This window comes from Mytilus galloprovincialis, chromosome 2, assembly GCF_965363235.1.
Source record: "Mytilus galloprovincialis chromosome 2, xbMytGall1.hap1.1, whole genome shotgun sequence".
Lineage (NCBI taxonomy): Eukaryota > Metazoa > Mollusca > Bivalvia > Mytilida > Mytilidae > Mytilus > Mytilus galloprovincialis.
The window spans coordinates 42,298,851-42,325,172 of record NC_134839.1 but is presented as its reverse complement, the minus strand read 5'-3'; the positions used below and the strand labels follow the sequence as shown (position 1 = coordinate 42,325,172).

Sequence of the window (26,322 nt, the reverse complement as noted above, 5' to 3'; positions counted from 1 at the left end):
GATAAGGTAATAGGTAACAGGTGAATATACTATTGGTATCGGTGTCGGACTCGATCCAGAACTTCATAATTATTGGCAATATTAATTACGTGGAAAACAAATGGGCCTAGAGTGGTGTAATTTTTAATCAACACCATTGTACTATATCAGTTATATATAAAGTTGAATTCTTTGATTCATCGTTTTTACGTGATGACGGCTGACAAATTGGACCTCGTAATTTTAGTATTATAGATTCCCAAGGGCATGTCTCATTAATAGATTTGTTTAACACTTATTTAAGGACGTGCTGATATAAATATAACTTAAAGTTTCATCAAATTCGGTCAGTTATTGTACACGTGAGAACGCTAGCACAATGCAATTTTCCATGATATAATCAATATTTCCAAGCGGCTTACCTCTTTTCGAAATTATTGATCGTCATTGATTTTCAGACTTGGCAAAGACATTACTAGTTTAAACTTATGATTTAAGTTTCATAAAATGTTGTACACACGAGATAGGAAACAATGTAATTTCCCATATACTAATGTTTCTTAGGGACATACATTGTAACTTTTAAAAATAAATGATAATCACTGATGTTCGAACTTGTCAAATACATTGCTGATATAAACCAATGATATAGGTTTTATAAAATCTGGCTAGAATTGTACACGTGTGAGTGCTAAAACAAGCCCTGGCATACTGACGAACAGACGAACGCCCAGCGTTTCTATATCACCCGCAATGCGTTGTGCGGAGAGGGGACAGTGTAATAACATTATCATTGTTTCCATTTATAATAGTATTCTTTCGCAAATAAAATACAACTACACAAGCTTTCACTATCTAATTCAATCTAAATATCTAAATATAATTTTTGAACCAAAAAATGCCTAATATATAAGCAATTCAGGATAACAAAAACCCCGAGTACAAAGTCATGTATACAATTTTTGTTGAAATAAAAAAAAAAAGATTAATTTTGGACCCTGATGTGGACAAAATTGAATTTGAAAATTGAACCGAAAATCCGAACTCTAAAAACATTATTAGATTCAGCTTATTAGATTCAGCATATTGTAAAGTTTAAATTTCAAATAAAACACAAATCTACTCCACATAGTATACTTACCTACTCCGCCACAAGTTCCTATTCTAAAGAATGTGACATCAGTACATTTAGCATAATGTACAAGCTTTAATATTTCATTGAATACCACCGATAAGGAAGGGATTCCAATTCCATGCTGAAAATAAATCTTCCTAATATAGAACAACTACAAATTCGATCAAACATACTTATTTTAACACTGCTACGTATCCACCTTGTAGAGTTTCTATTTCAATGGCATCTGTAAAATGTAATGACTAAGCGTAAGAAATGTAACTATATAATAGATCATATTATTTGTGCTAGCAAGCTAGAATTGGTCGATTTCGGACTTTGATGTGCAGCAAATGAGAAAGATTCGAAATGACAAAAACATTTCCATAAAACGCAAACTTAAGTTTACGTTTTGGAGTATAGTGTCATCCCAGATCATTTTTCTAATAAATTGTTTAGCTTTAAAGACATGTTCTAGTACATATGTCATGTACTATATTGCAAATGATTTTCTTTTCTTCAATTATGGCCGCTCTGCACATAAATTGTAGAAATGTCACGACCTTTTTATTTTAACTGTTTATTAAACCAAGAGAAGAAAGATTATGCAAAAACTGTAAACAAATTGAAGATGAAATTCATTTCTTTTTATATTGTAATAGAAACCTTAATAATAGAAAAGTTTATTTTGATTTTCTGATAAATGAGAATATCCACTTTATAAATTTAAATGACATAGATAAAATAACATATATACTCAACCCAATTTCACAAATTCAGGTAATTAAGCTAGGAACAGTCTATTGAACTGAGGACAGGGGACTCTTAAAATATTTACTTTTATTGTGTATATTAATGATCTTGTTGTTATTTTTTATTTTCATTTTGTTATGTTGTGTTACATACTATAAATATGTAGTTTTATGGCAATAAAGATTTGAATTGAATTGAAAAAAATAAATAGACAATCACTCGTCTGAACAAGTTATTAAATCAATCTTTATAGCGTCTGGCGCAAAACCAAAATTTCAATCCTGGTATCTATGATGAGTTTACTTTTACAACAAAAAATAACGTACGTCGTAAATGCATGGGCATGACTTTAAATTGAAGTTAGCGAACATCTTCTCATCAGTTTTTATACGTTTTATATTCGTGATATCACTAAATGCAACAACTGACCGGGAAAGGCTTACGGTAAATTGGATTTGATCTTGCAAGAGATCGGTAAAACCGTTTATTGTTCAATTGTTTATTGTTTAATTTATGTAAATACACTATACTTACGCTGACAGCCAGAACCGGTCCAGCTTTGTAAAGGGCATATCGATCAGTCCCAGCTGCATAATTTGTAGGTGTATCGCCCGTGCCCGGCTGTAATCCTAATTCCTGAATAACAAAACTTGTAAACCTTTCCATACGAGAAACCTGTCCACCAAAGCAAACAAACTGTAATAAAAATGGGTGTTGAAACTAATTTGAATCACTTTTTAATGTTGATTTTTATTCACCACGCGTTATTTTCTTCAGATAAAGCAAAAGCATGTACGTGCTTGATATCATGTTAATATTTTAGACTTGGATTCTCAATTACGACACATAAAAATTGAAAAAATCCAAAGTACGTTTTTAAACTAATTACATATGTGAACAAATAATCATGTGCAGTGTCAGCGAAGCTGTGCTAGAACTAGGACGTGTCTTTGGATGGTCTTAGGGCACATCTTAGTCCTAAGTCAGGTTAACGAAGTTCTCCTAAAATAATATATGTCATAAATTTGGTCCTAAAGTTGGGATAGAGAAGTAGGTGTCTTATGATGGTATCAGGATAGACCTAACAGTTACGATGTCATAAGTCGAAATAAAAACAACTAAAAGTCGATAATAAATATGCTAATACAATATTAAACTGTTATACCATTGGGAGACTGTCAAGCGGGGCTCCGACATTTTCAGCTACGGAGAAGGCAAACGTTGTTTATCATTACTATCTCTGGGGCTTACTTGTAATATATACGAGAATATTATTGAATCCGTCATAAATATTCAAACATCCAGGGCTGCAGAAAACATTCTTACGCCAAGAAAACAGAGAAAAAAATGGAATAAAACTAAGAGCTCCGACCCAAATTATGCAAACGGTTGTTTTCATTCAGCTAAAATTTTGACTTCAAAATTATTTTTTTTTTAATTTAAGAAGTTTGATAAGAATTCAGGCAACAATTGAAGGTATTTCCACCTCTAACGATATATTTTGATATCAAAATATCAAAAGTTGGTTTAAAATGTAAGTTCTAGTATCAAATGATTGCGGATTTTAAAAATATACGGTTTCTAATCAATTTTGTTTGAAATAAGTTAGGTATTTGTTTTTGCTTTCAAAAAAAATATAGTTCTATATAATTTTACATGAAAATAAGTACAAAACATAGCTACTTCCGGTTTAAACAGGGTCACTTCTGGTTTGATTTTTCAAGGTCATATGGTTTTCAAACTAATGCATAAGTCCTATGGCTATATGATGCATAAAAATGAATTTTAAGCAAAGGTTAAAATATAGAACATCAAATTTACGTATGAACTTGACATCAATTTCAAGGTCATAAACCAAGAACCTCAAATCAAAAAGACCATAATATATATCTGTTATATGCATGGTTAATGAGTTATATCATTTTACACACAATTCTCAACACTTTATAAGAGGGGCAAAACTCCTATTTAATGTCTACACATTCTTTCAATCAAAATTTGTGAACTACGCCGTGTCACAAATGACAATTTAATAGAACATGTTGTCAGTATCTTTTATGCTTCTAAAAAGATTTGAGAATAAACCAAAAACTTGATTTAGAATATGACCTTGACCTTAAAGTTTGACCTTAACCTTTCAGTTATTTTTTTTCTTTTTTTAATTAAGACCTCAAATCAAGATACCCTAACTTTCTTTCACTTACGGTTCATGAGTTACATTCATATAAATATTCCTTAAATATTTCACAAGATCGCTTCGATTTAAATCACCCCAAAATTCCTGACGATATAACGAACAAAAATTAAAAAAAAAATTTGTTATCTGTTTTGGTTACGTAGGAGATACACTAACAAGAAAAAACAGTGTTTGGGGGAGATAACTCTCACAATAAAAAAAGTCTTCGGCTTAACAAGATGAGTTTAAAAAGCGCAATAACTGTTCAATATAATCATGATAATAAACAACTTTATACCGCAAGAAAAGGGTTTTTGAGGAAGAAGAAAAATAATAATCAGAACAAATACTATATGTCTTTCCAGAGAAAAGTGGAAAGACCTAATAACCACATATAACCTTTACAATGCACTAACGGTTTTGTTTCTTGAAGACTTACATCGACCCTCTCATATCATAACATAATTGTTCAAATATATAAACAAATGTTCATAATTAAACCCCTAAATCCTTCCTTTAACGGAAAAAGTTTTAAATGGAGGGGAGACTTATGGTTTTGTCCACTAAAACATATTAGGTTGTTTTTAAAGACAACTTGAACTATAACTCTTTTTTCTCCTGAAAAATGTGTTTCGTGATACTGGATCATTTCGTATGATATTCAACTTAATGCATTATTAAACAATTCCCTTTGTTTAACCCCACATAATATATGCATTATTATGTCGGGCGAAATAAAATATATGATTTATTTCTTGTACTAGCCTTTTGAGATGTCTAAATTAAGGTCAGCTGTCAACAATATTATAAATATTGTTAACAACTACAATGCGCAAAACAAAGATTTTTTTACTTCCAATCCCTAACCTTTAAAATGCTGTAACTTTCTTATAAATGCATACAAAATATTAAATCATTATGTAATCAATTATTATGTAATTAGTGGCAAAATCTCGGTCAGTTCACTTGAACGAATTTAGCTCTTTCATCTCTTTAACTATACAGAAAGTTTTAACGAAATCTTAATCAACACACCATGGGCTTCAAAAGGGTGTCTCAAATTGTCCCTACGGTATTTCATTCTCTCATAAATCTCTAATTAGTGTGAACATTCTAACCACATAAAAGAAGATAATGTTTAATTAGGTGTAAAATTTGTTCTATACATTCTATCTGAAATCTGAGACACCCTTTTGTAGATAATAGCCATAGGAACAACATATAATAAAATCAATCCTCTAGGAATACCTGACAATGCATGATAGTGGCTAGTCCAAATAATTATGACGTCTTGAAAGGCTATTATAATTTTTTTCTTTGACGCCTTACTTCGGCTAGTCCAAATAATTATGACGTCTTGAAAGGCTATTATAATTTTTTTCTTTGACGCCTTACTTCGGCTAGTCCAAATAATTATGACGTCTTGAAAGGCTATTATAATTTTTTTCTTTGACGCCTTACTTGGCTAGTCCAAATAATTATGACGTCTTGAAAGGCTATTATAATTTTTTTCTTTGACGCCTTACTTCGGCTAGTCCAAATAATTATGACGTCTTGAAAGGCTATTATAATTTTTTTCTTTGACGCCTTACTTCGTCACAGACGTCATAATTATTTGGACTAGATAGTGGCATAGTCGGTACACAGGCACTTGTTTCTGTCAATGTGGGTTTAAATATTGAATCTGAAACTTATGTGGACATAATGTTACTCAATTTACTTGAATCGGCTACATTTAAAGGAACCTATCTATTTTTAATTCTCAAACATAATTGTTATTACAAAAATGTACTTCAGCAACCTCGTTAACAGTTTAGATTTATATCAAATCGGATGAGAATCTAGGATTTTTAAAGTGGAGGGGTCTAGCAAGTCAACATTTGGGGTAAAACTATATAAAAAAAGGACTACACATTTACCATACATGAAGCTCCTTGAAAAGGACGTGCCTTCCCTAAAAAAATCTGCCTCGGCAATTTGAAACCCCTTTACGCTGTATATTCATGTAACTGTACAGTGGAGCCTATGGGACTACAATCTAAGTAGACATCTGCATCACCGAAAATCAACTTGTATTTTCATGTATAATTTGATAATTAAATTTCAACACATTAATCATTGTTTATACATTTTTTTTAAATTTGTTCTGACAATTTTTTATACATTTAAACATATAGGGACAACGGAGTTGGTGTATGTGGGTTCGATTCCCACCCTAGGCATTCATTTATATTGGCTGGTGCAAAGCGGGCAGTTTAGCTTAGTGGCCCCACACTGACTCTGTTGTTCATATGTCACTTAAAATAATCAGGCAGCCTCGTTCAGGTCTTGCCATCTTTATTTTTCTTTCCGAAAATCATACACAACAAAACCATGGTATAATTGTGAAAATTATACCAAAGATAACTATGGTATAATTTTCGGTTATTGAGATTTATACTCTTGTTTCATTCTCATAGGTTACATTGTACAGCTATAGGTTGATTATACATTATTTGTATTTTAGGTCTGTTTTGTCCAAAACTTTAATTGTTTTTGGCATAATTAACCTTGGATGCATCCAAGATCCAAAAGTTTTTATATTGATGAATTATATATCAGATTTGGATTCTTTTAGTTACAAAACATTTTGGATCGTAGGTGGCGGTCAAATCTTTATTCCTAAAGCTTTCAGGTCTGAAAATTGCCCAAAATCATCACATTTTGACAAAATGTTCAAAATGGGCTTAATTTGGAACATAAAATGTACTTTTATGAAAAGAACTGATTTATTGAGCATTAAGACTTTTGAAACAGACCCATTTACGAACCAAATTGAGAACTTTTTGGAGTTTTATGGTATAAAGTATATTTAATGCCATTTTGGGCAATAAGTGAACCTTGTCCTTTGAATCAGTGGTTTCACAATAATTTGTAAATATAATCTACCTCAGTAATCTACAAATTACTTTTTTTGAAATTGTTTACTTACTTTTTAAATAGTATTGAGTATTTATAGAAAAAATGGTCCATCGTTGCAAAACGGTCAACTATAATGAATGTTATCGCTGAAGACTACCGAGTAAAGAGCGAGACTTCTTCAAAAATTTATTATACTCTTTTTAAAAGTTAAGGATAAAAACTAAAGAGGTACATTTTTTGGTGAAATGTGCATAAAACATGACATTAAGATCACATACACAAAATGAATGTGATGTATCTATCTTATATCTTTGCTATTATATTAAATTGGTAGACCAAAATGTTTTAGCCGGTTTGTCTCCGAGCCGACGATTGTCTGAACTATAGGTGAAGTCACTTCGATGACCATTCATGTATTTGTTGAACGGTTGTTCTGTCTCGCCAACATACTGCATGACACATCAACACTGAAGAAGGTATACAACATTCTGGGTTTTGCAAGTTACAGTGTACACAGAGCTAGTGGAGTGACAAGTAAATATTTGAGTATTCAGTATTTGTTGGCAAGTCAGACATCGTCTGTTACCACACGACTTGTACCATCCCGCAGTTAAACAGCTTTTGTTAGAGTCATCTCTCACAAATAAGGTTTTTAGACTTGCTGGTCTGCAAAAAGCTAAAACATTAGGTTTGGGAAAGATTTTGGATAATTTTTGGTTTTGTTAATACTCTGCCAATTGGCATGGATCAAACGTGAAAGGTTAGTAAAGGCTGGATTGTATGTTAAAACAAACATAATATGTTGCATAGCTAAATATCAAATCGATAATTTCCATAATTAAAGTTTGTTTTTTCCATTTTCTTCCATGTTGGAAGCGAAGTTATACATCATTAATATCTGGCTATCAGTGACAGTCATAAATATGACAAGCCGAGTTCGTGGAGCATTCCAAGAGCATGCTTACATAGTAAAAAAATCTCAGTTAGCATGAGGGATACCAAGAAGTTGTGCAAAATATCCAAAAGTTGCGATTTTTGAAAATCACCTCATTTGACTTTAACCGCAGTTTTCAAAAATCTGCACCACTTTTGCACTCTATAACATGCCTTAGTCAAAGGCCGTTAGGTATTTCGTTCCATTAAACTTTTGAATTTACTTTACTAGTCACCGTTCTATTATCTTATGGCATACATTTTGTACTTATTATAGATAAAATGTGTCATCAGAACATAGAAAATCACAATCCAATCTTAAAACCTGAACATCGTTTTTTTATTTATGTATTCAATAATCCCTGTAAGCCAAACTGAACCTTGGAGCATACAGTTGTGAACGGGTGGAATATGTGAGCAATGGCTTGACATCAATCTTTTTCTTCAAAAAGTAGTTCTTTTAGTGAAAACTATCTATACCTTAACATCACCAAACATTGTTTGCAGGTCATGTTGTTCCGTGTCAAGAGCAATATGATATAGATGATCGACTTTCAACTGCAAAAGTTTGCTGTTTTTCATTGGGACTAGTCCGTGTCTGAAAAAATAAGGTAAATACGTATTATGTACTTTTCCTTACCGTATCATTTTTCTTTCTTATTTTATCGACTCCTAGGAGTCGATAATAAGAATTGAACGATGGACAGTTAGTGCGTGAATTTTTCTTGCTACCTGATTGGAAGATATTACGAGACGTGAATAATCAAAGTTTATTGATTGGTTAGGACAATCCAAACCTAGTAAATGTCCTTCAATCCCGTAGAGTATCGGATTTGTCCTCTCTATTTTAGCAATTAGATTTTGCCTGGTCATTAATCATGCACATTCATGATATTGGTACACAGGTAACTTTTATCTATAAATAGCCGAATCTTCTGGAGTTTCGTAAACAACAACGTTAAACGATATATATACTACTTCATAACGTGTGACCTCACGTGTGTGGTAAAATTTGTTGATTGATGCACGTCGCTATTCTAGTAAATGAATTAATCTACAAAGCGAGAGCACTTTCCATTTCATCAGCTAAGAGTCGACTAGCCCTTTTTGAAAGGCTAATGCTTGTTGTTCTTTCTTATTGAATGATAATGACAAAAAGAAAACAAGATAATTCAATTGGGCTTTTCATCTTTTTATACATGTTTTGTCCCGCAATAAGCCTTATTATTGCACTAAAATGTATTCTTAAGGGTTAAGCATAATAAATGTGTGATGACATCGAAATAAAATTTATGTTTGATATATATGCAAACCTGCCTGGTTAAATACAATTACCCTATTTTTATGGGTATTTATATTCAAACACCAATGTTTACAGCGGATGATCGTGAGGCAATCCGGTGTTTTTTGTTGTTGCTGAGAGCCATTTTTACCCATGTGACTTGCGTTTTTGACTGATAACCGAGTAATTCGTATAATTACGCGGTTATTATCGAGTGCCAAATAACTTGAGCAAAATAACATTCCTTGTCGCTTGTTATATTATGATTTCATCAATAACTATTAATGAAAATAATTTTTAAGAACATTCATTTAGGTAATTGATATGAAAATGTTTTGTCATGAGAAATGTATTTATTAACAAGCATTCTGTGAGTATTGCATGGCATTACATAGTTCACTACCGGTTAAAAATCATTGTAATGGAAAGAAATTGTGTCTTGATCTATAACTTGTCATTATGTACATGATGTACACTACATAAAATAACAAACAAACCTACCACTTTATTCTTCAAACAATTTACTAAAGAAAAGGGGGGAAAATCAAAATGGCATTTATCTTTATACAATATCTTTCACATATCTTTTTTAAAAATTTATTATTTCCATTTGAACAGAAATTTAATAATTAAAAAATTTAATTCTAGAGAAAGTTAAACTAGAGGCTCTCAAGAGCCTGTGTCGCTCACCTTGGTGCATATTAAGATAAGATAAGATAAGATAACAATGGACACAGATAAATTCATGACAAAATTGTGTTTTGGTGATCGTGATGTGTTTGTAAATCTTACTTTACTGAACATTCTTGTTGCTACAATTATCTCTATCTATAACTTGGCACAGTAATTACAGTGGAAAATATTTTCTAAAAATTTACAAAAATTTACAAAAATTGTTAAAAAAAATTACTATAAAGGGCAATAACTCCTTAACTGACAATTTTGGTCATGTTGACTTATTTGTAGATCTTATTTTGCTGAACATTATTGCTGTTTACAGTTTATCTGTATCTATAATAATATTCAAGATAATAACCAACCAGATGCTCCACAGGGCGCAGCTTTATACGACCACAGAGGTTGAACCCTGGACGGTTGGGGCAAGTATGGACACAACATTCAAGCTGGATTCAGTTCTAAATTTGGATTGTGATTAAATAGTTGACAAAGCATAGGTTTCTGACACTTTTTGTTTTGCCTTTGAGCAATTCACTATGCTGTTGAATATTAATCCTCTCAAAAAAATGTTTGAAGAAATTTTCTTTTTATTTATGAAATCTTAAATGAGAAAAATTGCCCCCCCCCCTTTTTTTTTCACATCCCCCTTTCCCTTATTCCAAAACTGATCTCAATTCAAATTTCTAATTACCCCTAACAATAACTACTCATTTAAATACATCATAAAATATTAAAATGTAAAAAAAGTGCTTGTTATCACTGAATGGTAAAGATTGTTTTAATTTATCAGTTGGTAGTAAAAGTGAATATACATTGTATATATACTATTCTGCACAAAGAAAGATAACTCCAATTGAAAATGTCTTGCTGTTGCGCAATATTGTGCAATTAGATATTTCTTGCTATTGCTCAATACTGTGCAATTGAAAATACTTGCCATTGCACAATACTGTCCAATTGAAGATTTCTTGCTATTGCGCAATACTGTGCAATTGAAAATTTCTTGCTATTGCACAATACTGTGCAATTGAAGATTTCTTGCTATTGCTGAATACTGTGCAATTGAAAATTTCTTGCTATTGCACAATACTTAATATGATAATTTTGGATCCTGATTTTGACCAACTTGAAAACTGGGCCCATAAACAAAAATCTAAGTACATGTTTAGATTCAGCATATCAAAGAAGCCCAAGAATTCAATTTTTGTTAAAATCAAACTTAGTTTAATTTTGGACCCTTTGGACTTTAATGTAGACCAATTTGAAAACGGGACCAAAAATTAAGAATCTACATACACAGTTAGATTTGGCATATCAAAGAACCCCAATTATTCATTTTTTAATGAAATCAAACAAAGTTTAATTTGGACCCCGATTTGGACTAACTTGAAAACTGGGCCAATAATAAAAAAATCTGAGTACATTTTTAGATTCAGCATATCAAAGAACCCCAAGGATTCAATTTTTGTTAAAATCAAACTAAGTTTAATTTTAGACCCTTTGGACCTTAATGTAGACCAATTTGAAAACGGGACCAAAAATTAAGAATCTACATACACAGTTAGATTCGGCATATCAAAGAACCCTAATTATTCAATTTTTGATGAAATCAAACAAAGTTTAATTTTGGACCCCGATTTGGACCAACTTGAAAACTGGGCCAATAGTCAAAAATCTAAGTACATTTTTAGATTCAGCATATCAAAGAACCCCAAGGATTCAATTTTTGTTAAAATCAAACTAAGTTTAATTTTGGACCCTTTGGACCCCAATTATTTAATTTTTGATAAAATCAAACAAAATTTAATTTTCAGGGATGATTCCAGGTGTTTTCAAATGGGTGTCCCTTGAACATCAAATTGGGAATTTTGTTTAACCTCTTAAGACTACACTGATTTAAGAAGTTGTAACATTTTGAATAATTATGGATGGGCTACTGATTATGATATATATGATTCTGACCTCATAGATATGATCACCAGATTACTTGAAAGTTATTGGATTTGGACCAGGGAAGTGGTATTACATGAATATCACTGCACATGATGCACTAGTACAAATGATTATTACGTCTTGAAAGGCTATTATATATTTTTTTCTTCAACGCCTTACTTCGAAGTAACCTAAGCATATTACATATACATAAACATAATATACCAGCTAACATTAATCTATGGCAAGCTGTCTTACTATTTAATCAAATGTCAAGATATCTCGTGTAATATATAAGATATCCCATTTAATATATAAGATATCTTCTATAGTTTCATTTACATAAGATGTCTTATATATTATATGAGATATCTTATATATTATTTAAAATATCTCATAAGTTTATTAGAGATCTCTGAAAGTATATGAGATCTTATAAATATCTAATTTACAAGATATCTTTTATAATTTACAAGATATCTTTCATAACTTACAAGATATCTTATATAGTTGATAAGACATCTCATATAGTTTCTAAGATATCTTATATAGTTTATTGGATATCTTGTAAAGAAAATTATATAAGATATCTTATAAACTTAAATTTTATAAGATATATCATATACTTTTAAAGATATCTCCTAAAGTAATTAAGATATCTTTCATATAAGATATCTTATAAACAATACATATAGTTTATAAAATATCTTATATAGTTAATAAGATATCTTTCATATAAGATATATCTTAAAAACAATACATATTATAGTTTATAAAATATCTTATATAGTTAATAAGATATCTCATATAGTTTATAAGATATCTTATATAATCTATAAGATATGTTATATCAACTATTAGATATCTCTTATATTTCATGAAATTATTTTAAAAATTTCAAATTTCATAAACTTTATAAGATATCTTATTTAATCTGTAAGATATTTCATATAATATCTTATAAACTATACAAGATATCTTGAAATTAAATGAAATAGCAAAATGGCTTGCTATATAAACCAATGAAAAAATCATCTATTTGGTATTTTTTCAACAGGTCATCTTTATAAGTTTACCTTGATTAAAATGAATTTAAAATTGAACTGGTCCATTGTCGTATTCAGTGAGACAAAGTCCTAAACTTTTTCGGAAATACCGATTTTTATTTTCTTTTCATAGATTGGGAATTTATATTCACAAATATTTTTTGGGGGCCGCTAGCCGATTTCAGGCCTAAACTATATAGTGGAATCATCCCTGATTTTGGACCCTTTGGGCCCCTTATTCCTAAACTCCCAAAATCAATCCCAACCTTCCTTTTATAGTCATAAACCTTGTGTTTAAATTTCATAGATTTCTATTTACTTATACTAAAGTTATGGTGCGAAAACCAAGAAAAATGCTTATTTGGGCCCCTTTTTGGCCCCTAACTCCTAAACTGTTCGGACCTCAACTCCCAAAATCAATCCCAACCTTCCTTTTGTGGTCATAAACTTTATGTTTAAATTTCATTGATTTCTATTTACTAATATGCTAAAGTTATTGTGCGAAAACCCAGAATAATGCTTATTTGGGCCCTTTTTTGGCCCCTAATTCCTAAACTGGTGGAACCAAAACTCCCAAAATCAATCCCAACCTTCCTTTTGTGGTCATAAACCTTGTGTCAAAATTTCATAGATTTTTATTTACTTAAACTAAAGTTATAGTGCGAAAACCAAGAAAATGCTTATTTGGGCTCTTTTTGGCCCCTAACTCCTAAAATGCTGGGACCAAAACTCCAAAAACCAATCCCCACCTTCCTTTTGTGGTCATAAACCTGTGTTAAAATTTCATAGATTGCTATTCACTTTTACTAAAGTTAGAGTGGGAAAACTAAAAGTATTCGGACGACGACGACGACGCAGACGACGACGTCAACGTCATACCAATATACGACCAACATTTTTTCAATTTTTGCGGTCGTATAAAAACTGCAAAATTTCCTTAAAATTACTAATTCTGGGGCAGCAACCCAACAACGGTTTGTCTGTTTTGTCTGAAAATTTCAGGGCAGTTAGATCTTGATGTGATATACAATTTAACCCCGTCAGATTTGCTCTAAATGCTTTGGTTTCAGAGTTATAAGCCAAAATCTACATTTTACCTCTATGTTCGATAATAAGCCATGGCGGCCATCTTGGTTGGTTGGCAGGGTCACGCCACACATTTTTTAAACTAGATACCCCAATGATGATTGTGGCCAAGTTTGGTTAAATTTGGCTCGGTAGTTTCAGAGAAGAAGATTTTTTAAAAGAATACTAATTTTAGAAAAATGGTTAAAAATTGATTATAGGGTCTTTGCATTGGAACTAAACACATTTTTACTCAAAAACCAGTTGTTGGCATGACACGGGTTGTGTTCTTCTCATATATGTTATGATGGTATGATACTAAACCCCTAACGGGAAGGATTGTGCCTGATGTTCATATGGTGAAATCATAATCTTTCAGTAAGTTTAATTAAAGTCTGGAGCTGGCATGTCAGTTAACTGCTAGTAGTCTGTTGTTATTTATGTATTATTGTCACTTTGTTTATTTTCTTTGGTTACATCTTCTGACATCAGACTCGGACTTCTCTTGAACTGAATTTTAATTTGCGTATTGTTATGCGTTTACTTTTCTACATTGGCTAGAGGTATAGGGGGAGGGTTGAGATCTCATAAACATGTTTAACCCCGCCGCATTTTTGCGCCTGTTTCAAGTCAGGAGCCTCTGGCCTTTGTTAGTCTTGTATTATTTTAATTTTAGTTTCTTGTGTACAATTTGGAAATTAGTATGGCGTTCATTATCACTGAACTAGTATATATTTGTTTAGGGGCCAGCGGAAGGACGCCTCCGGGTGCGGGAATTTTTCGCTACATTGAAGACCTGTTGGTGTTTTTTTCTATGGTCGGGTTGTTGTCTCTTTGGCACATTCCCCATTTCCATTCTCAATTTTACTATAAAGGGCAATAACTCCTTAATGGGTCACTTGACAATTTTTGGTCATGTTGACTTATTTGTAGATGTTACTTTGCTGAACAATATTGCTGTTTACAGTCTATCTCTATCTATAATAATATTCAAGATAATAACTAAAAACTGCAAAATTTCCTTAAAATTACTAATTTGGGGCAGCAACCCAACAACCGGTTGTCCGATTTGTCTGCAAATTTCAGGGCAAATAGATCTTGACCTAATAACAAATTTTACCCCGCGTCAGATTTGCTCTAAATGCTTTGGTTTCAGAGTTATAAGCCAAAATCTACATTTTACCCCTATGTTCTATTTTTAGCCATGGCGGCCGTCTTGGTTGGGTCACGCCACACATTTTTTAAACTAGATACCCCAATGATGATTGTGGCCAAGTTTGGTTAAATTTAGCCTAGTAGTTTCAGAGGAGAAGATTTTCGTAAAAGTTTACGGACGACAGACGACGGACGACGGACGCCAAGTGATGAGAAAAGCTCACTTGACCTTTCAGGTCAGGTGAGTTAAAATTGAGTTATTTCCCTTTGAACAAAAATCAAGTAATTAATATGTATTTCATCAAAAAATTTAATTCTAAGGAAAGGGCTTTAACTGAACAAGGAGATAAGCTAAAATCGTGAAAATGGAACTTGACCTGTAACTTGTCATTATTAAATAATACACCAAATATCAAATCAATATAAAAAAGCATGAAGAAAAACAGTCTGGAACACTGATTTTGTCGGCCGGCTGGTCGGCCAGACAGACAGACAGACAGAAAATCAAGAATACCGAAATTTTGTGTAAAAGCATGCAGAAGAATATCTCAAGAAAGTTTTTGCAACAAATCAAATCAAATCTATTAGAAAAAAACGAATTATACAAATGGATAAACATTATATATAACTGTTATTCAAATATTAATATTAATATTATATATAACAACAAACCAGAGTTTATTGATATATTGATAACACTACAATATAATAGTTTTTATGGTGAGGTTGAATTCCCTGTAATTTATTCACCAATCACACAGGATCTTTTCTTGGTAAAAATAATTATATCTATGTACCTTAGCCTAACTTTCAGGTATAGAGATATGATTTTTTTTCTGAGACAAGTGCGAGTGATTATTTATTTCATTGTTAACTATACACTCCACCATAAGTTAAGCACCACCCAATTTAATTTGGAAATAATTATTTTCTTAATTATTTTTTTTATAAAAGAAATACTATATATTAAAACCTGTAAACAATAGGTAACTTTTGGATACAGGTAAAATGTCAATCGATTACATTTTGATTGTTCAAAACCCGTTTTAACAACCTGTCTTGTGTGTTTTTCGCGTTACTTTTGTTACTGTTTTTGACTAAACACAAATGATTTTAGCACGTGCATTTCGCACTTGAATTAGCCATTGATATCAAACTTTTAAGATGGCAAGACGAAAACTGAGTATTGCTGAATTCTGGAAAGTTGTAGGTATGGCAAATACAGGTCTAAGTTGCCGTAGAATAGCGGTCCATTTTGGTGTTAACCACACTGTGATTATCAGGCTCGTGCAGAGATATCGACAGACAGGGTCAGTTGAAGACCGCCCTAGAGTAGGCAGACCACGTAAAACTACTCCCAGAGAAGACAGAAATCTTTCCCGGCAAGCATGATTGAAATCTTTCTCGTCTGCTGACCAGCTTCGTAGACTTTGGCCTATTGGGGTAGAGTAAGTGTGCGGACTGTGATACGTAGGTTGCATAGTTTCCGTCTTAGGGCTCGGAGGCCAATAAAGCGCCCGGAATTAATCTTAAGACACCGTAGAGCAAGACAACAGTGGGCTAGGAACCATCGCCGATGGGCTTTACGCAGCTGGAGAATAATTCACTGGTCCTATGAAAGTCGTTTCTTGCTGAAGCCCGTCGACGGCAGAACACGTGTTTGGAGGGAAAGAAACACCGCATATCGGGACAATAACATTCTTGGTACAACAGCTTTCGGTGGCGGCGGTGTAACAGTATGGGGATGTTTTTCCCATGACTGTATGCTTGATATGCATGTTCTTCACGATACCCTGAATGGACAAAGGTACCGGGGTGACATCCTGAACACCATTGTATCGCCTCATTTTGACAATCACGCGTTAGCTGATAGACTGGTCTTTCAAGATGACAATGCGAGACCTCATCGCGCACGAATTGTCAACGCATACCTGACGTCGGAATCAATAGACACTTTACCTTGGCCGGCCATGTCACCTGACATGAACCCAATAACCAAAATGTGTAACAATACCAGAGTTGAGGGTCACTTTGGTACAGGAATGGTAGATATTTCCACAGCATAGGCTACGACGACTTGTGCCAGGAATGAGGAGACCTGTATTGAATCTCTACCGGAAGCGCGGAAGCTATACACGATATTGACTTTATGAACCTTTATTGACAGTAAATGTATACTGGATTGTTTTCCAAAAAGTTCAAAACTGTATTATTATTTGAAATTAATGAAAATGATCAACAAATTAAAACATTTTATAGGGATTTTAACTTGTTGTTTTTAACGTAAAATTGAAAGTTCCCTTCACACAGCAGGAAGCATAAAAAACCCTACCTTTTATTTTTTTTATACTGCACAATATTTACATTTTATTCAACCAATGTCAACACGATTAACTCTTATTCAAAATTACTGAATTTTGGGATTTGAAAATTTCTTATTGATAAAAAATGGGTGGTGCTTAACTTATGGCGGAGTGTATATATGAAATTTAATTTAGATTGTATTGTCAATGGGAATAAAACCTGGTCGGATTAAGTGTGTGAATGTTTTTTTGTTATTAATGATTTTTTTTGTGGGGGTAGGTATACCACTTTTAGTAGAATATTTTTTTTAAATATAGCATTTTTCTGATGCTTCTCTGCTGTCCATGCCAGCAGGTTTCTTACTCCGTTTTTTTTTTAAATTAAACAGCTGCGCCATGGGTGCATGATATACGCCAGTCGCGTTTTCAAAGAAAATGTCATTCTATTATGGTTGTGGCTTATTATATATTTCTTGCATGCATAGACCATGTAGACATTTCTCATATCACACTGCACGGAGTGTGATACAAAATAGTAGCTTAATCAGCATCATTGGACGACATAACGTTCGACATTTCCATTGGCTATTCGTTAGGTCATTGATGACCATCAACGGTTACGACGATGTACAATTCATGTGCAAAATACTAGACCAACGATAGTTGACCATACTTTAGACAAATAGGTTTAACAACTTGTGAGAATGGGATATCGCTTCCAAGATATCAACTCTCGTTATTTAATTCAAATAAGTAAGTATAGATAAGTAAGTAACTAATTTCCTCTCGTTATTTTATTCCAATAGTAATAATAAACTCGCCGGAGGCTCGTTTATTATTATATTGAAATTAGATAACTCGAGTTGATAATAAGCGATATCCATTCTCACTCGTTATGAAGCCTATAAATAATTTCTCAATGTCATATCAAAAATTTATAAAAAAAAAAAAAAATAAAATGAAGGTTAACATAATCTATATAAAGCAGTCACCAAAGTTTCATGAAAAATCCTCAAAGCACTTTAAACATATTGTCCAAAAACTGTAAAATCACCCTTTTTTACTTTTTTTTAGCTCCGAGGCCCCAAAGGATCAAGAGAGCTTTTCTCATCACTCAAGACAGTAGTCGTTGTCAGTCGTCGTCGTCCGTTAACTTTTACATTATGCTGTCTCGTGATGCTCGGATATATACGTCTAGAGTTTTAATTGCTGTTGAACATATTACAATCTGAGCAGCTTAATAACTGTATTTTTATGTTAAGGATAGCGGATCATAAGCAACGCAATTTATATTTTTTTTACCAAAAATCCTCTCCTCTGAATCTTTTTGACCAAGTTAATTATAGATAGAGATAACTGTAAACCTTTTAATAAAGAAATTTAATACTGGAAACGTGTGGTAGAACGTTTTCCGAACAGAAAATTTGCATTAAATTGAAAATGTTTAATTTTTATCATCGTAGTAATATATTTTGGTGATTTAATGAGAATATAGGATATTTTCTTTCATTAAATTACATTTTACACTAGACAAAGTAATGTTTTAAAGTCAAGAATCTCGGGGGAAGGGGGGGGGGGGGGGAGCATGTGGTATTAAATTTATCTGACCAAACATAGTTTATTGTCTCTTCATAATGAAAGTTATTAACGGGGCAAATGGAAACTGTTTATAAATAAGATGCGACTAATTCATTGGCCGGGAAAAGCAAGTTGTGATTATTGAACATAAACCTGATGAGCGGGACCAAAAAAATCTCTATGCTAAACTGTACCAGAAGATGAAAAATATGCAAATATATCTATAGGTCTGTTTTTTGTTTGTTTGTTAATTGATCTAATATGACAAGGTATATATTTGTGAAAAGCAAAATATATGAAAAGGGTGGGGTACTGGATCTCTCAGCTGCTCATCCCTACCAAAAAAATATTGAAGTGCCGCCCCGCCCCGCCCCCCCCCCCCCCCCCCCAAGCCAAGAATGTTTTATGAGATATGACTATGGCTTTGTTTTTGTATTTGTGTCACGTTATGTTTTCATTCATGTAATGTTTATATGTTATATTTGTCATGTGTATGTTACTGTCACAAATCTTGTGATTTATATGGCAATAAAATTATAAAAAAAATGTATTGTATTTACGTCTTATGTTTTGCAAGTTTTTACCAGATCATTTGTCCATATATTTTTTATTGGCATAAACAAAGATATACCTAAACAAATATTGGCGAAATATAATATTCCATGAGACGCAAATGAAATGCTAATTGGCGTTGACAATCATCATTATGTTATTGTTTTGTTTTCTGCTTGTTTAAGGTTGATCATAGACATCTATAGGTGTGTTTGTTATTCTTATGCAAATGTATGACTTATCACTTAGACATCATCGACACTCATGCATAGATTTGACAAACTTTTTAAGTATCAAAATAATTTGTCTCATTTTTAGTGAAAGTTCAAGAAGATAAGAATGTTTAACTTCATATAACATTGTAATACTTTATTCATGTAATTTTACACTAATTAATACTGTTTAAACTAAGTTAAGAATAAACTCAGCATAGATACCATGTACATTTTGTACGCCAGATGGACATTTCTTATGCAAAACGATCGTTAAAAAAATAAACATCTCCCCCTTTGTTTAAACACCCTGTATGTAGCCCCTGCATACACTATTCAGTCTGGCTGAAGCCGGATAAGAAGTATGATGAAATCATGGAAAAAATTGTATTTACAATCACACAATCGATCGAATAGCCACGTGTTTTCATAAATCGAAGGTGTTGCCTTTTATCTCGTATTTGATTGGTCAAACTCAGTGTTGTTTACTAATAAAGCTTGAATTGTAAACAAACATGTGTACCGGATTTCCAGACAAATAACCAATATGTACACACTCTTCAAAATATGTAATTGCAATTTATAAAACTGAAAAAAAAAACATTACAAAAAATGGAAAATACGAAACCAAAATTCAGAAATAATGATCTATGTAAATTATATTAAACTAGCGAAATAAAAATGAGGTGACCAGATACCTCAGGCTTTGACTGCCCAACCGATTGTTTCCTTTACCATATATGTGATAAATACAAGTACATTGTTGGTCATTGTTGAAAATTTTTGTCAATTATTTTCTGTTCTTTAAATGGGATCTAAAAGCACCCTACAAAACTCTAATTACTGTAGTCTATCGATATGTAGTTAATTAATTCAACTATCGTCTAAATAGGTTTCCCGAGAATAAATTTAATTTCCCTAAATATTCACACATTAATATAATAGTATATAATATTTACAGAAACTGTTACGTAAATGGTGCTTTTTTTTGTAAACAACATCTTTTTCTCTCAATGCATTCATTCCACTCAAAGTGGAACATGTGGAACATGACAATTTGTATCTTTAGACATATTTTATATTATACATTGCAGTTTTATGTATTAGTGAACCATTTCAAAATTCAAATACTGTACTTACTTAACATGTTCATTTCCGTTTACGGTGGTCATGATGTCCATCTGGTTATCGTTTTGATAAAATAATGAATGAACAGCTTGCAACTAATTGTATTAGGATCACGAGGTTCGATGAGGGAAAATCGTGTGTTATAACCAGGATTTAATAGATAACATGTTTGATATTATTACAGACGCTTTAAGCAATCTGGACAATTGACATAATTATGCTGCCTTTAAAAATACAAAATTAAGCAAACATTTCAATTCTAAAAATAATAAAAATATGGAATTAAGCAAACATTTCAATTCTAAAAAACAATACAGTTGAAGTGTATATTTAATAATAAAGGTGGCTGTACTATAGTAACATGTTTGGATAAAAAATGATTGAACGGTTTTCAAAGACAATGCATCGCGAAACCGTTTTCGATTTAAACAGGTTTATAAACTGTTTATAGAAGACGAGAAAAAAAGAATAATGAAAAAACAAAAAATCAAGAGCATCCCTGTGATAGTTTTTGTTCTCGAAAAAATCATGACAAATGTATTGAATATATATAATTAACACTATCAATTAAAACAGTTAATTCAATTGAATATTTCTTTTGCGCCTCACCTTACTCATACTATTACATAATACGACTAAGTAGCAACCATTTAACTTCAAGGGGGGGGGGGGTGTTGGGGTTGAGTTATGTTTGTTTTTGTCCGAGTCAGATTTTTTTTTCGCAAAACGCGAACAATTTTATTTAGTTTTTCAACACTATCAATCAAATCAAGGTTTACAAGGCTGACACGCTGATGCAACACATATTTGTTTGGTAAAATTACAGATTCGACTCGAGTAAGGACTTTTCTGCGCCCTCCCCTCCTGAATTAAGACGTGCAATAGTGTAACAATAAATCAATATCATAAAGAAGTTTAGATCCTTGACAACTGTCGTAGATCTAACGGCATCAATTATTTTAGGAAAGGAAATATATTTTTTTTTTTTTTTTTTTTTTAAATCAGGTCTCAAAATTTATTAAATTCTCCTACTTAAATTGTTTACCAAGCCTCTCACGATATACATTTTAGGATATCATATTTATCGGTTTCAAATTTGATGTGATGGTTTTTGTTTATTTACCGTAATGGCTTGCACAACCAGTCCGTGTAAGGAACTCCCGAAAAGAAATGATAATAATATTAATTTGTGTAGTGATTTTGAATAGATTAGGTGAGAAGAATTAGTCAAAATACCATTTATGTTTAGTAAGTATTCCAATTGAAAGACAAACTGTACATGCATGTGGATTTATTCAGTCCAAATACGGAAGAAGTTTGAGGCGAAAAAGTACAAGATGCATTTGATTCCAGAGCAAGTTATTATACCAGCACAGTTCAAAAGCTTGAAATGAATCTGGATTATTATATCATGAATGGAATTCAAGCGTTTAAGTGTTTGATAGTCAAATCTTCAAGTGTTCAAACACTGCTACATTGATTCAAATTCAATTCGAATTAAATATACGTGTGAACAAGGCATTATATATATATAGTATAGACTTCATGTGATAAATCAGATGATAGGAATAAGGGCCAAGCCAAAATTAAAGGTACCGATTTTCCATATCTATTATTCAAAGACAAACAAAAACATAAAGCTGTTTTTACAAGCGTGCAGACACCGAAAGCTTTCTTAGCCACAAGGTTCGCGTTTTGTTCAGCCAACAACAGATCCAGTTCCGATATTTTGTTCTGAATTGTTAATTCTTCAATTGTTTTATCCAGTTCGTTAACCGTGTTTGTAGATGTAGGTACTTTTGGATGAACGCTAACACTTGTTTTATATGATTTTGGTGCAAAAGTCTCGTGTTGAACCACGTGTACAGAGGTTGAATCTCCAACTTAAACTGATGCAAACTCGTTCTGCAAATCAAAAGAAGATAAAGTGAAATACTTTATATGTATATATATATATATATATATATATATATATATATATATATATATATATATATAAACAAGACTAAATTGAAATTCTAATATGACGTGCTTCTTTCGCTTTGTGAACAAACCCATATATAATTGGTTTGCACATGCGTATATTGACTTCTTCAGAATTATGAATATTATCAAATTATCATGCACTTACTATATTTCCTTAACTTTAAAACACTTTCAAACTCTTAAACGGTGCACATAATGTTACTAATTCATTTATTATGACTGTAATGTGTTGCATTCCGAAATTGACATATTTGACCTAGATACGACAACCGTTCATGCTGGCTGTTCACACACCTCCCTCTGAAAAATCACAGCGCCAGCCGTTTGCTTCTTTACAAACAAAACAGTGAGGTTCATGGAAGAGCCTACACACACGCTTTTACACTTACACTTATCGGACATATAAATTACCTCAATTGTCCTATTCAAAATCGAAATAATTGATGCAAGCTATACTTTATTGTAGTTTTAACATGGATAGGCATTATATTCGTGTTATTTTAGCCCTCACTATCGCTCGGGCAAAAATAATCACGAATATGATGTCTACCCATGTTAAGTTATAGTTATTGAACAAGCAAGTCGGTATATAGAATTTAATTGCACGGCTCGTGTGACCCTAATTAACCCGAACGACGTAGGAGCCGTGCAATTAAATCCTATATACCGATTTGATTGGCCAATAACTGTTTTAACACATGACGCAATCAATTTACGTGAACGTTTGAGAAATGAGGACGGTATTCCGCAATCCACGAATCCTAGGAAAGTTTCTTGTAGGGCGGAAAAGAAAGGGGGAAATACGACTTTGGTAAGTTTTGAATTAATAACTTTTCAGACTTATTCTAAAATTGCGATTTAATGGTAGATTTTTTTTTTATCGTTTCTGTTAAATTTATTCCCACTTTTTATTTAATTAGAGACGATTAAGACTTTGACAAATTGTTTACTTTCAAATCGGTGTATGGAAAAATCATAACTGAAAGGGTTATTGAGTTTGGATTAATTGCTCAGCGATTTGTTTCCTCTCAATGATATGCCTAGAGAACGATGAACCTAGGAAGATGTTATATTAACCAAATTCAAAATGTTAAATAAACAGAAAATACATTTCTCTTTCCAATCTATTACTTCCTCAACCCCACCAAGTTCTTTTTATTTACTGTATTAATTTTTAAGACACGTCCATCTAAATGAAGTCTGATTTATCTCCAGCTAATCCCGCTTGAAACAAACTTTTAATATAATCCTCATTAAATTCGATCCAAAATAGTCATTTTATATGAATAGATATTCAAAAAGTCGTTATAAATTCTATTGAGTCTAAAACTAATCCAAATCATATTTCTGTTATTCGGATATCTTTCTTTTTTGCCAGAAATTACAAAAAAATGTTTTAACTATCTTTCTGACTTTAAAACACTAATTTAAGATTTACGTTGTACACAAAATATGATGAAATATTTTATGTCCCAGCTTAGGCCACACCAATTTGATCCCTTGTTCGACGGACCCGCCCGCACCTATTTTTTTCAAAACAGAATTTTTTTATTTTTTTTATATTCCCGCTTCCCGCATCCGGAATTGTAATCATGTCCATTTCCCGCACCGTTTTTTTTTTGTAAATATTATAAAAAGATATCAACATTTGTTAAATTTATCACAATCTAACCTGTATATAACGATTTTAAACATAAAAGCACCCCACCACACTGTGTAAATATCTGTGAGAATATTTGTTTCAGCATGAAACCTGGAGTGCTCCGATAAAAAGTTTTAACAGCGGGTATTTCCGTGAAGAACAAAAAATTGGTTTCTTTCCCCCTTACTTATATTTTCTATCAAAAAATGATCGTTGTTAGAATAAAGTACAAAGAACTTCTGAAGGATTTGCCTTCAACTGCAATTATATTGTATGCTGGCGAAACAAAACTATCCACAGCCGCTGCATGTTTATGCACCTGTCCTGATTGATTCAGGAGCATGTCGTTCAGCAGTTATATCGTTTGTTGATGTTGTTCATTGGTATTTTTTCGTTTGGATATATAAATTAGATCGTTGGTTTTCCTGTTCGAATTGTGTACGCTAATAATTTTGGGGTCCTTTATAGCTTGCTGTTTGGTCTGTATCAAAGCCCTGTGTAAGGCAGCAAGGGGGGGGGGGGGGGGGGGGGCTATGGTTTTTTTTCTTCTGGACAATCTATTTTTTTCGCGACAAGTCGAAAACAATTTTTTTCTTTCGATTTTAGCATTATATATAGTGGCAGCTGAGGGTGAAACAAACAATTTTTTTTTCTCAGAATCAAAAACAAATTATTTTTTTCTCCAAAAACTGGAAACAAACTTTTTTTCCAAAAAAAACCATAGCCCCCCCCCCCCCCCCCCCCCCCCAGAAAATCAAATGGTTGCTGCCTCCCTCAGACAAGGGGTCATTTTACTGATGTAGAAAAGAAAATAGAAATACCAAGGATTTGTATAGTTCTTCTATACAAAACCTTTGAACACTTAGAATTTTGTACTCAAAAAGAGGAGAGTTACATCATATTTTAAACAAATTTTTCTAAAGAGGGGTCCACTTATTTTGAATAATATTAAACTGTTAAAGTAAATGTGTTAACATGGTTAAAGTCCAGGAATATTACTAAATTCTTGGACATGTTTTGACCATTTTTTTTTTAAATACCAGATAGATATATAGTTCTATGAGAAAATATGAGCCCTTTTGTACAAACAAATATATTATAACTTATATTGATCCCTCATAAAACATGTAAAAGGGATATTTATAACATTAAGGGGTTGCCCCCAAACTGATTATGATTTGGATGGAGAATTGTCTCATTGTCAGTCACACATACATAGACCATATTTAATTATTTCTTGGTGAACAGGGAAAAAATACTTCAGAAATTAAAGAAATGTCAAAGTACAAGTGATAAATCAAGTTTTAATATTGTCAAAACCTATTATTTTATGTTTACAAAAAAAAAATATAATCGCTCGCCTTTACTTTTCAAGCTTCGCCTCAAAAATTTGCAAATTAAATATTTTTTTATTAAAATTTTCAAATCGCTCGCTCGCCCCAAATTTTGGAGTCCAAAAATCCGTAGAACAAGAAATTAAATTGGTGTGGCCTTAGATAAAAAGTAAAGGAATGAGAATTAAACCTTTCTTTTTCCTATTTTGAAACTACGATGTTTGTACAAAGTTAAACTTTGTCGTAACTTTAAGGCAGATGGCGGATACGGGGGTGGGGGCGAATAGGTCGTTCACCCTTGGAGTGGACAAAGTATCGTGTTTTAGCATAAAATCGTCAATATTGTTTTTAGTCTCGCTACACTCTGTGATATTTTTTTTTTTTTAGAATAACGCCCCTTTCAAAATCCAGGAACCGCTCCTAAAGGTAAAAATAGATTTGAACTGTGCAGTATATATGAGGTAGTTAATGCACACCTTAATTGCTGTGCATTATCTAGATTTTTGCACAGTAAGAACAAAGAGAGTTTACCCATGTCATGTGTTAAAACTACAATAAAGTATAGCTTGCATC

At 32.3% G+C, this 26,322-nt stretch overlaps 1 protein-coding gene across 1 annotated transcript in view; it reads right to left on the bottom strand.

Moving 5' to 3' along the window:
• LOC143063630 (uridine phosphorylase 1-like) overlaps positions 1-20,924 on the bottom strand; it is a 40,563-nt gene extending 19,639 nt beyond the window's left edge. The window contains exons 1-4 of the mRNA XM_076235876.1: positions 20,800-20,924; positions 8,337-8,454; positions 2,381-2,542; positions 1,121-1,235 (exon numbers count right to left, since the gene is read on the bottom strand). Of these exons, the coding sequence (XP_076091991.1) occupies positions 1,121-1,235; positions 2,381-2,542; positions 8,337-8,454; positions 20,800-20,840 (436 nt within the window). The 5' untranslated portion in view covers positions 20,841-20,924. The remainder of the gene's footprint in view (positions 1-1,120; positions 1,236-2,380; positions 2,543-8,336; positions 8,455-20,799) is intronic.
• Between the last annotated feature and the right edge of the window lie 5,398 nt (positions 20,925-26,322).